Here is a 13,203-nt window from a genome sequence, read left to right as displayed (position 1 = left end):
ATAGAGGATGGTCTTCCAGTCAATCATAGAGGAAAGTTTTGTTTTAGTGTAACTCTAGAAGTCATGATTGCTTTACAAAGCGTGTTTGTCATGTGAAAACTGATTCCTGAATAGTGTTCTGATCGCTAGTTCTGAAAGCTTGATTTAAATTAACGTATTTTTAGTAATGCTTCTCCTGATTCTTGAAAGTCCAGTAGTTGTAGTTGTTTTTATAGTTTTCATGAAAGGATGATTTCAATATCTACCATGTAAGTATTATAGATAGTAATTTGTTTTCTGAAATTCAATTTTTCACAAAAATTACTACCTGAAAGTTGATCAGTCAAGTCTCTGAAACTTGTTATTGAATACTACAAATTGTAGGGAAATCATATATGATTATGTCTGTGAATCATGGCTTGTGCTTCTATTTTATTTCACCAAAAATATTGATCTGATTAATATCCTACTTTTTTCCACTTTTTGAAGTGGAAGACGAATAGTTACTTACCATTCAATAATTTCAATTGGATCTTGTTTTCTAAAAAATACAAAGACACACAAGTATCAACCAAAAAATATTTCAAAGAATTTTTTAATTGGTTTTGATTATCAATTAATTTGTTAGTCAATTATTATTACTTTACCTGCGATAAATTACTGAAGAAATTATGAGATAGCTGCAACTCAGTGGCATAGGTAGTTTCATCGAAAGCATTCTTGGGAAGGTTAGCCAGTTGATTGAATGACAAGTCCAGGAAGGTTATGTTCGCACAATTTTCAAATGCCCCGTTTTCGATCTTATTTATTTTATTTTTAGATAAAATTATTCTGGCCAAGAAAATATCCTTGAAAGCTAACTTTTGTATTTCGGTTATTTGGTTTTCCGAAACGTCTAATATCTGGAAAAAAAATATGAAAATTTTGTTAAAAGTTAAAACATGAAAATCCATTGAAATAATTATTTGTTGATGATAATCATTTAAATGTCTAGCCGTTGAAAATGTCACTTCTATGATCAATAAATGTCACTTGAATTGATGTTTGGTTGAAGGTGGTTGACAATGTTTCATGATGAATTTCATTAGTTCCGACTCCATTTGTCTAACATGATATAAAATGATTAGAAATCCCTGAAAGCATCAATAAAATTGATGTTCAACGCCAATCGGGGAAGAATATATTTATAAGTTACCTTCCTAGAACCAATTCTATAAACCCAGAAATTTATCCACATCGAATCATTGTTCCAGACAGAAATAACTATTTTCGTCCATTAGGCACCGCACAAAAAAATCAAAGTATTACCCCTACCATATAAAATTAAGTTGGTGAAAAGTTATAACGATTTACAGGAATAACAATGTACGTGAGCTGTTCAAAAAATAAGGTGATCTTCAAATTTCGCGGACAACATGCATTCGATTAGCGATTTTTTTAAAATTTTTTGTGTTGGTATACTCGTCTCAAACATATGTTCACAGTAACAGCTGTGTTTTCAGCATGTTCAGTTTGTTGGTGCGAAGCATAAAAGATTTACGTCTTCGGCGATTTTATACTATCCAAAATAACGGATCAAAGAAATTGCATCAAATTTAATGTACTCTGAGTGAGAAAAATGTTTACTTCACAAGAAGTACAAGATTTTCACAGAAGGTCGAGATGTGAATGACGACGATCGTCCTAGACTCTCCAGCACATCAACAACTGATGGAAATGTTGAAAATCGTTACGGAGAATCGCGGAATTACTATTAGAGAAGTTGCATTTCGGTTGGCGCATGTCATACAATCTTTCAGAAATTTTGGGAAAGAGACGTGTGGTAGTGAAGTTCATTCCAAAATTGCTGAATTTTGACAATTGAACCGTCACGTGAGCATTGCTCAGGACCTGTTGAATGTCGTCAACGGAGATTCAGATTTGTTTGAGAGAGTCATAACTGGTGAAGAATCATGACATCGAAACTAAAGTTCAATCGTCCCAATATAAGAGCCCAGGAGAGCCAAGACCAAAAAAAGTACGCACAGTTCGATCAAATTCCAAGGTTTTGCTCACTGTTTTCTTCTATTACCATAGCGTAATGCATCAGGAGTTCTTGCCACATGGTCGTAGGGTCGATAACAAGTATTGTTACGTTTTTGCCCATAGGTTCACCAATAATTGACTACACTGAATAATCAAACTTTATTTCACTTGAAACACAACAAACACTTCAACTGAAAATTTCAACTATTATTTGAATGTCTATCGCCTTACTAGATCACTTCGCGTACCGCACTGTAACGTCCACTTCACTGTGTACTTGACTGTCCCAATACGCTTGCAGTCAGCGTTTAAATATCGCAATGAAACATCCTAGAATTTTCGCCGAAGTTCTTTGCTGCTTCTAGAGCGACAGGGAACATTGGGCATTCCCGCGCTCTTATCTACGTCACATTTGGTTTATGGTTTTCAGTGGAGCCCGGCGTTATTTCCTTTCTGGCATAATTTACAACAGTATTATGCGCCGCTTGCGAGAAGCAATACGAAAAAAAACGGCTGGTGTTGTAAAATAACATAATGCACGATGATACGCTTGCTCACTAAGCCAAAAACAACATCTTAATCAAAACTTCCGCCACCGTCATTTTGCGAAGATTGAGGAGATGAAAGCCGAGTCGCTGAGAGAACTCAAGTAAACGGTATAGTGCAACCAACAGTCCCCCTTTAATAATATAGTTAGGGAGCTAACTCATCTTTTTATTCAATAATCATTTGCCATTGTTCTTGTCTATATTCAGTTATTTATTCTAAGTATTTGTTATGCAATTCCACTATTCTTATGCTTTCCATAACTGCTTGACGTTTGTTTATTATTTTGAATATAAATCCTAGTTTCTTTATTCAATTCTGAAGAGTTTTGTCACAGCAGCTCACGTTATGGCCGAAAGTATTCAATTTCTTCCTTATGATTTAAGTTGTAGGAATCTCAATGCTATTGTAACAGTCATATATTGTTTTTTATGATTTTATTAGATGAACATCACAATGCGTCTTGCGTTCATAAGGTTTGTTTTTGACTATTTTAAGTACAGTTGAGAAAGGAATTTCGGTCAAATCTGATGTTACTTGTAATAGTTTGTTTCCCTCGAAACCAAACTTGAGATGTAAATTCTTATATACATTGAAACATACTCTATGTGTTTCAATATTCAAATGCATCCGAATCTTATTCACTGGTATCCCTTTTTCGCATTGTTCACCATCACTATTGGAATCACTACACAGGAAAAAGTCTGCGTTGTTATCACAATCGTTATCACTATTAGTACTTGTCCAAGGACGCCACATTTTAAACAGAAAAATTTTAAGTAATTATAACTGCACCAATGTCGAATTTCAACACTCAAATCGCGATCAGTTACTGAACTGAACATTGAAGACACAACAGCGATACTCATCCCCACATTCTATTCGTCACCGTAACATGACTTCAAATTTAATTTTATGACACTTCAGTCAATCATAAAACTCGTTTAGGAAAAATTATCCAATACGAACCACCAATTCTTCAGTCCACGTGGACTAGTTCGCAGCGGAATTATTTCTCTGTATTGGTTTTTTTGACCTTTGAGATGCCGATAGCTTCAAGTATTCACAATAAAGGTTACTTCGACTATACCTAAAAGTGCACATCAAGACTGCTTCGAGGATTAGAAAAAACGCTGCTACACGTTTATCATATCTGAAGGGGACTACTTTGAAGGAGACGAAATGGAAATTGATGATCAAATGAATATTTTTTGAGAAAAATTAAAATTCACCTTGTTTCTTGAACAGACAGCTTATTTTATTATAGGTGACTTAAATGTGTTCTAGTAATCAGACAAATAGGAATATTAGGGATTGTAGTGTTGGTTCCTCAACAAGAATGACACTTATTTATAAAGAAATCACAGAAATAACAACAATACACAAATTGTCATATTTTCGACTTACCTCTATAAAATTAAGCTGGTAAAACATCTGATAATCTATTTTTTTAAGTAAATTTCTGGCCAGATCGATGGTTCCTATCCTCTTCAAAGATTCGAAAGTGCCCCTACCGATATCAGAAATAACATTATCTGAAAGGTACAGTCTCCGCAGAAACCTCATTCCTCTGAAAGAATTCTGATCAAGTTTCTTGATTTGATTGAAAGACACGTTGAGAACTTTCAAAACCGTGTTTCTAGCGAATGCTCCCCTTGAAATAAATAATAATATTAAAAAACCTCTATTGAACTATTGATTGGTTCAATTTCAATACCGTGTAGAGTAGTAATCTTTATTCACCTGGTGATTTCTTTAAGTTTATTATTCGAAACATTGAGGAACGACAATTTGGTCAAATCTGACAGATGAGATCCATCAATTTTTGGAATCTCGTTGAAACTCAGATCCAACATTTCTACATCCCTTAGCCCCTTGAATTGGTTCCTTTTCAAGTCTTTGATTCGATTACCATGAAGGTCTAGCTTTTTAAGCCTCCTCAGCGGCTGTAAACTTTCTGGGGGCGGCGTTGACAGATTTCCATTTGTAATATGAAGTCTAAACAGAGTACCTGTCATGTTACTTCCTGCAAATGCATCTTTGGGCAATTCCGCCATCTTGTGTCCGTCCAAGTTGAGAACTGTCAAATTACCTAAAATCTAAACTTTCAATAAGGAAAAGTTTTTTGGAACACTTTTTTTATTTCTACCTTGAACGCAAGGGTTGGAAACTCTTTCAATGAAGCATTTTTCAGATGGAATTCGTTCAACGTGTTATTCACCCCCAGAAAAGTGTGTTCTTCGATTATTTCTACAGGAGTATCTTCTACATGCAACACTTTAAGATTGAGCTTGTAGAGAAGGCTGCCGTACAGTCTACCTGTAATCAGATGAAATTATTTTCCCGCGTACTAACCCCATGAAAACAAATTTTGTAACGCCTATGTTTTTCCAAAGGCTTGCTCACCGATATGACACTTGTAAATTGTTAGCTTTTCGATTGGTAGCCTGAAAGTTGCCAGATTGTTGAGTCCGATGCTCATACTAGCTAGGTTGGTGTTGTTACAGCTAACTGTTATCCCGTTATCGGATTCAGAGTCGCACGTGCAGGGGTACAGGAGCAGCTTTTCCTTTGGGCATCTATAGAAGGGGCCGGGTGGAATATATTCGGCTACAGTGAGATGGAGTGACAGAATCAGGAGTGGTATGTGGAGTTTCATGGTTTTATTTAATCTGAAAAAAATTATAAAGTTAGGTTGAATGAGAAACCCAGGCGAGTTATTCGAAAAGGGGACGATTTTGACTATAATTAATAGCAGGATTCAACCTATGGAGTAGATGATATCATCAAAAATGATGTGTTAAGTATAATAGTTTCCATATTTCAATTCACTCTGAAACTTCTTCTAGAATTTCCAGCTATTGTAGGAAATTCAACTGGATTCACCAAATCTCCGCGCACGACTGCCTTTACCTCAATTCAACTAAACCGCGAATATTTATCAATCCAGACACACTTCGCAAAACGGTGCCCTGAACTACCTCGTATTTCAGTTCGTCCAGAATCCACTCAGAACTTCGTAGGAAGTCCAACCGACCTTCTTTTGAGTACGTACACTCCTGACTTTTTACCTCGAGTAGGCTAGCCAAATGAACCGCGAATAACTCCCAAATATCGAGATCACTTCTCGAAACCGTATTTCACTCTATTCGAGTATTTTCCAAAACTCTACAGGGAATTCAACTGGCCTACTTCTGACTTCGTACGCTCCTGATTTTTTACCTCAAGTCAGCTAGTCAAATAAACCGCGAATATACATCACTACTGAAATCCCCTCGCGACCCAGTGTCTCAAAACACCCAGCACCCCAGTCCTCTCAACAGCCCTCCCAGCAACCTCCACAAAGAGGCCAACCGCCCCGGCCAAAAGCCCCCAAACGACCCTGTGGTCCGCGTATGACTGACTGCCTTAATTCTCCCAAAAAACCTTCCACCTTAACTCTGTTAGGGGATGTAATTCAAATAATCTCATAAAAATTCCGACCAATCAGAAAGTCTGAAATTGTTTCCAAGACTGGTACTCTTAACGTCCTGTACATGTCCAGCGAATAAGTCCGCAAGAATTCCCGATTGGTCTCCGATATTTCTAATGTCGTAAGCCTGCTACTGATATATAGATGTCACTGCACGGGTTATTTTGATATTTTCTCTGTCTCGAATAAGAGGTATCCCAGACGGATGCCTTAATTTTACCATGTCGTTAAACCTTTGAACTCATAAAATAAATTTCGATATTTATTATACTTTTAAGTGCTTATTGACAGTTATTCTAAATGGAGTACACATACTGAATAATATATTTTCGACCCTTAAAAAGTTCTAAAATATCAGATTTCTTGAACATTGAGGAGTTAATTTAACGACTTTTTCTTTGATTGGCTTCGCTCTCGTTGACCTAAAATTATTACTGAAAGCTGATAAAGGTTCCCTTTTCCTACGAAAACCCATCTGTTTTGGTAGTCCATATTTAGCGAAAAATAACATATCCAACTTATTACATTTAAACATTGGGAAAATTGTTGAATAATGGAAAATACGGATATAACAAAAGAGACGGTTTTTAACCTTAACAAGACAGTTATTTTGCGAAGTTTTAAATCTGGATCCGATCAAAACTTGGCTAGATATAAGCAAATTAAAATTTAAAATGGCGAAATTTTCTATTAGTTTTCATTTCACGAAATTCACTCTTATGTGGCTGATATTTTTTCAAGGGCAAAATACAAGTACTACAGGAAACCCTTAGGGTGCTCTAAGATCGGTGCCTATGCGAAAATAGCGATTCACATTGGATTTGAAAAGCTGGATTTTGAATCCATTTGGAAAGACGTCAGCAAGTTTATTCCACATGAACGCAGTTCTCCAAATGAAAGAGTTTTCAAACAGTGAAGTTCGAGGTGTACTGAGTTGAACCTCAAAACAATGAGCAGTCACAGTCCGTCGTGTATTTCTGATATGTTCCGCTCTTGGTAGAATCGAATGTGCCAAATCACTTGAACACTTCCCGTGAAAGTATCTATGAAAAAGACACAAATCTCCATCATTTCAGGGTATGCTTAGGGGCAGAGTTCCATATGTGAGAACAATACTCCAAAGAAGGTCTGATCTGAGCTTTATAAAGCATCAAAAGTTGCTGAGGTGTGTACAGTTTTCTGGTTCGGAACAGTGTTCCAAGCTATTAAGAAGCAACCTTTGCAATTCCAGCGACATGATTGTGCCAAGACATATTGATATCCATTTTAACCCCCCAACAAACTTATCGAAGCAGAGAGCGAAATTGTCTGTCATTACATTATTATATTCAGTTCGGAAACATTCTACTGCCGGTGAAGATTTGAATCCCCAGCCGATGTCCTGGAATCCAAATGGAATGACGAGACAAGTGTGCTGTCGTCAGCAAAGCAATATATTGGGTTCTTGGTTTTTCCAATGAGTCGTTGATATACAATTAAAAGAGGGTTGGAGACAATATGGATCCTTGGGGAACACCAGCGTTGATGGTGAAGGTATTCGAGATATATCCATCGACGACCACTTGCAGGGAACGTTTTTTCAGGAAGCTGGAGATTCATACACGAAAATGTTGTTTGGCCATGTCATGAATATGTTTTCCTCCTCTTTTATTATAAAAAAAATGTGGAAAGACCACTATTTTTGCGAAATATTGTGAATATTTGCAAATAACGAGCAAAATGTTTCGTTGAAATTTTACAACCTTCAAAAAGGGAATATTGCGACAGTGTGAATATCCAGAGCATGATTTTTTTGCATATAACTTCACGAATTTTCAAAATATCGATTTGTCTTCAACATATTCTTATAACTAACAGAAAACACACATTTGAAAAAAGAATGTCCTCGCCCAATCAGGAGCCGATATATTATTTTTTTCAAAAATTCGCCACTCCATTTTATATAAACATTAATGACTGAGTGAAGCATGTAAATGAAAATTGCATAATCAAATGCCAATTTCAAAACAAGAATCCTCCTACTTCCAATAAAAGTAATTAGAATTTAACAATTTCGCAAATGTGTTCGGTGCTAGGGATGCGCAAAAGTGACATATATTTTTATTATTTGTTTCTTGTAAATTTCAACTTAAACACTCGAAATTTTGAGATTGACATCGAAATTTCGAGTTTCAAAGTCATGATTTCGAAGAAACAAATTATAAAATGGTGCGTTTCCATACGAAGTAAACACAGTCAATAATAGAAATCTACATATGATTCCTAACCTTCCTAATAAAACCTCTGAACTACATCCTTTGATTTTGAATTGTTTGCCGATAGTAAATTCCTAATGAGAAAATAACGATAAGAGAGCCAAAATTTCGCCACTCGGGGTGAATGAAACATCTAAAAAGGCATCGTTTCCGTAATGTTCGCTTCTTGAATGTAAATTAGATTTTGATTGAAATATGATGGATAGGTTTATGTACCTTTTGTATCTATAGTTGTTTCACCAACATTTCAATATATCTTATAATTTGGGATTACTCGTCTTCTCATGTTACAGGCATAAGTAGTGGTTCAATTTGAAAAATTGGCTAACACGAGTAGTTGTAAAATGTGAATACTTTACCACAATTTTCGTTAACATTAACAATAACAAAGATGTTCAAATCAATGGTTGTTTTCTAAAGCCAAAATACGATTTTCAACATTTTCTCTTCAAAAATGGAGCAATCAATATCGAAATTTATTTCACTCAGTGAATGTACAATTAGGATATTGAAAGCGGTTATTGAAAATGATAATAGTCAAGGATATTGAAGTTGCATACGGAAGTCTATGCACAGTATTCAAAAACTTGTTTTTAATTTTCTCTCTAATATTTTTTATGATCATTTTGGTCATTTGCGTTTCAATGACAATCGCTCATTTTCATTTTATGAACAGAGAATCCCAATTCAAAGAAATTTATATTTGCCTAAACTGGACCACTTCATGATTATTGTTATTATTATTTTCTCAAAATATACTTCAAAAAATTCTTACCTTTTTGTCATTGAATTATAAACAGCTGTAACACTTTAATACGCTTTGAATTATATCTTGAGATCACATGAAAACATAATAGAATTCATTGTCAAATGTAACTAACTTCTTGTATTTGTCATATCGCGAGGTATACTGAGTCAGTTTTCACTTTCATCAAGGTGAGCTGCTAGATGGCAGAATTCCCTACTTTCTAATCTTCAAATTTGATTTTAATGTTTCTTTTTTTTCTTCATTTTACACGCACCCATCATTCATGAGTTGTGGGCTATATTGGGAATATTTTCAATAGGATACAGTAGTAAAAATATAATAAGACAAACTTCCTAATTATACGGGTCATCGACACATTTCAAATTTGAAAAACTTGGTTCGAATTGAACATGATGCTGCCATCTTTTGAATTATGCGAGAAACTTCAACTGAAAGTGTACTTATCGCATGGTAGATGGCGCAAAAAAATTAGGAAATTAAAAATGTAATCATTCATTAAAAGGGAATTAGAAATCAAACCTTGGTGATGAGAGTGTCATTTCAATTCGGTATGTTCAAATATAGACAATTCAAAAATATGTCATGTCAATATAGACAAAGTAACCAAAACTGGTGATTGATGAAAATGGTTATTGCATCTATTACTGAACAGATGTCATTTATAGATGTTTCCATTTTACTAAACTTACATCTTCTACCTGAGTGAATAAATTTGAAATTTAGGCCAATTCTTCATCTTTGAAAGCTTTATTAGACTAGTAGTTTTCAATAAGTATCTTATATTTTCCTAACCTCTAAGAACAAAAGATATATGAAAACATGGCCTGAGTCACGATTGAAGAGAACAAAATCCAGGCTGAAAGGCCTTGGTCGAATGGAACCTGAAGTGCCAAGCGTTTCGCGTGTTACTGCGACAGACATCATCAGTTGTATGTGCGTTGATTTCGAGATATAACCTTTGTCTTCTCAGTCAACACACATGCCACTGATCATATCTGCCAAAACGTTTGGTACTGCTGGTTCCATTCGACCATGGTCCAGCAGCCCAGATTTTGTACTCTTCGATTTTTAACAGATGTTTCTTTGATGGAGTAAGCAGAAGTCTTCGCAAAAGACTTTTATTGTTTCTGAGTGTGATAAGTTCGAAATGAGAATTTAATGTATTATTCAACAAGAAAGGAATATGACCGTTACTAGTGAGACTAAACTTCTTGTGCGTAAGATACTTTATTTTTTCTATGACTTTTCACTTTTATTTAAACAACGATAAAAATAAAATAAAAACAACAATAAAAATTAATTGGCGCTCCGGGGCGACTTCATTGATTCCAGTGGCGCATTTGCTTTTTAAGCTGCAGGAAAACCCGGAAAAACCTGCAGCACCACATCATCTGAAGATCTTGATCTAACAATGTCCTCTCTCTTATAAAACAAAATGAAGGGTGTCTCCAGAGGCTCCAATAAATTCAATGCATCGCCAGAACACTTCGTGACACGACTATCGTCAAACTTAAACCAGTCCGTTTCTTCTTTGACCAAGGCGTAATAATGACCAAATTCAACGCCAGAACCACAGTGAACAATGACTGCATGAATATTATAATAGTGGTCTGCTAGGTTGAAATGTTCATCTATTTCGAACCTTCCAAAGAGTTTCTTGCTTCCGTTAGAGGTTGAGTCTTGTTTGAAAATCATCAGTGTTATTATTAGATTGACTGGTGCCTCAGCTATACTTGTTTCCTTATAACAGTCAGTTAGTTTGGCGCCTGTTTGACAATACAGTCGAAAATTCCATTTTCAGATGATTTAACAATAAGCTTTGCACGGACTGATTATTACTCATATTAGGAAAAGCTAGATGAAGTTCCAGAAATTCGGTACTTCTTGAACATTTACCACAAAGTAAAAAAGTGAGGATTTTTCCAGCAAAAGATTTACAAACACAAGACGAGATGGGCTGTACGGAGTCATTCAGTCCAGAGCGGTCAGGAGTATTGATTTTGCTATTGTTTTGCTCACGAAGAGTATTCAACAAGAACCCCAAGAATTCGGAACAATCCTCTTGTTGTCATAACGAGTATCTAGTGGACTTCAAAGACTCCAGGAAATCGGTTGGAGGGAAAGATGATACCTTCTTACGAAACTGCAGCTGCATGAACAGGTGTTTGAGTTTGATGAATAAGTAGGAAACATTCCCGTTCTCGTTCATCATAAAAACTTCGTTCTTGAAATTCTTCGTCATGAACAACACTTGTAAAATGCTATTCATGTAGCAAGTGTTTCCTAAATTATCCAATCCAATTTTCTTCTCTAGATTTTCAGGACAACTATCTACTGATTCGTAAGGAAGAACATGTTTCTATGACTTATGCCAGAAAATGTTTAAAATGAGAACAAATTTCATGACAAGAAGCAACCTAAAAGAAGCGTTCATAACTATTTCCTATTTTTGTTATGTTATTCAATTCCTACAGAATATTGGCAGATATATTTGAATCGTCGACTATTGGTACTCGATCCCCAACTGTTCCACGAAGCTGCTTATAAATTAGTTCAATATACAGCTGTTTGAATTCAAAGTATTTTCATCTAACTACGCTCTTCAAGATGAGGCCATTAGGTTCAGGTTCACCAGGGGCTCCCCTCAGGGTGGGGTAGTATGCCTATTCTGTGGTCACTCCTAGACCTAGACAAAGAAGTAGATCTGGAACGACCTAGCAATGACCACATCGGGAAGAGAAACCTGTTATATTCGCTGGACGGCATTCATAGTCTGTATCACAGAGAGCAAAACATCTCACTTGGAACCCAACTTGGAAAGGGATTTGTGACAATCGATCGAAAAACTCAACATGCAGCAGTTTTCTAAAAATGTTTATTACTGGAGTTTTTTCACAACACCAAACCGTTATTTCAACACCTCGACACGTGTTTCGATCACCAGGTGATCATCTTCAAGAGGAAGATCAAACTGTTCGATTTTTCTCCCATTTTGTCATTTAGTAAGATATTTAGAAATTCATACATGTGATCAGTTTGTATATATTTTCGGACAAATTAATAAAGATTTGGCAGTGAACTCTAAATTCTGACTTGTGGAGTCAAAAATCAATTGAAATATTTTCAAGACCGTTCGAGTATTTATGTAATACATTTTCTTGACCGTTAGAATCTGAATTGGAATTCAGCATCAGTTCTCTATATTTTTCTCAGTATCTAAACTGATATTTTTCTCATGTATCATCTTTTCTTGGTATGACAAATTTTATTGTCCAAACTCTACGAAAACATCCATAAATAAAGTAAATAGAACTATCATCTTTCCTTGAAGTTTTCCACCAATGGGAGCTTGGCGTCTGAAATATTCGAAAAGGGTGAGAGTAAATTCTCCTTGTAACAAATCAATTTGACGAAATTTTCAATAACAACAACAAAATGAAAGTAACGAACAAAAAGTAATTGAATATTATTATTTTAAGTATATCATGTACAGGATGCTCACCCTTGGTATTTCCAAGACTGAATTGTATAGAATAGTCCATCCAACGGAGAAAAAGTTATAATAATAACAATAATGAGGATTTTTTTTAATTATTATGTTACAATACATTGTTCATTATTACGCTTTGGTCAAAGACGAAACGGACTGGTTTAAGTTTGACGATAGTCGTGTCACGAAGTGTTCTGGCGATGCATTAAATTTATTGGAGCCTCTGGAGACACCTTACATTTTGTTTTATAAGAGAGAGGACATTGTTGGATCAAGATCTTCAGATGATGTGGTGCTGCAGGTTTTTCCGGGTTTTCCTGCAGCTGAAAAAGCAAATGCGCCACTGGAATCAATGAAGTCGCCCCGGAGCGCCAATTAATTTTTATTATTGTTTTTATTTTATTTTTATGATTGTTTTAATAAAATGCTCTATATACATTAATATTTCGTGAAATGGCGAAGATCAAGTGTGTGAGGAAAATCCTCATACTCAGTCGTTCCACATGTGGGCCTAAAATATACGTCAACTAAGTTTACGACTACAACTTATCTTATTTAAACCAAAGACGATTGTGAATACTAAAAATCGAAACGTCGTGAAGCAAATCGGCTTGGAATCTCTTAATTTTTTATTTTTTGTTTGATTGTCCTATTTTTTACTTGTATT

General features: G+C 35.4%; 1 protein-coding gene across 2 annotated transcripts in view; it reads right to left on the bottom strand.

Moving 5' to 3' along the window:
- Positions 1-13,203, bottom strand: part of conv (insulin like growth factor binding protein acid labile subunit convoluted) — a 44,482-nt gene that overhangs the window by 14,761 nt on the left and 16,518 nt on the right. The window contains exons 1-6 of one of the 2 annotated variants that reach the window (XM_023156677.2): positions 9,053-9,212; positions 4,957-5,222; positions 4,700-4,869; positions 4,294-4,649; positions 3,958-4,204; positions 627-881 (exon numbers count right to left, since the gene is read on the bottom strand). In XM_023156677.2, coding sequence (XP_023012445.2) covers positions 627-881; positions 3,958-4,204; positions 4,294-4,649; positions 4,700-4,869; positions 4,957-5,222; positions 9,053-9,063 — 1,305 coding nt within the window. In that variant the 5' untranslated portion in view covers positions 9,064-9,212. Of the gene's footprint in view, positions 1-626; positions 882-3,957; positions 4,205-4,293; positions 4,650-4,699; positions 4,870-4,956; positions 5,223-9,052; positions 9,213-13,203 lie in introns of those variants that run through there. The other variant, XM_074179718.1, reaches the window with a different exon arrangement.

The sequence above is a fragment of the Leptinotarsa decemlineata genome, unplaced genomic scaffold, assembly GCF_025532065.1.
Source record: "Leptinotarsa decemlineata unplaced genomic scaffold, Ldec_3_MD MMD2_tig00026282_RagTag_RagTag, whole genome shotgun sequence".
NCBI classification, from domain to species: Eukaryota; Metazoa; Arthropoda; class Insecta; order Coleoptera; family Chrysomelidae; genus Leptinotarsa; species Leptinotarsa decemlineata.
Note: the sequence above shows the minus strand (reverse complement) of the source record. Positions and strands in the feature narration are given on the sequence as shown.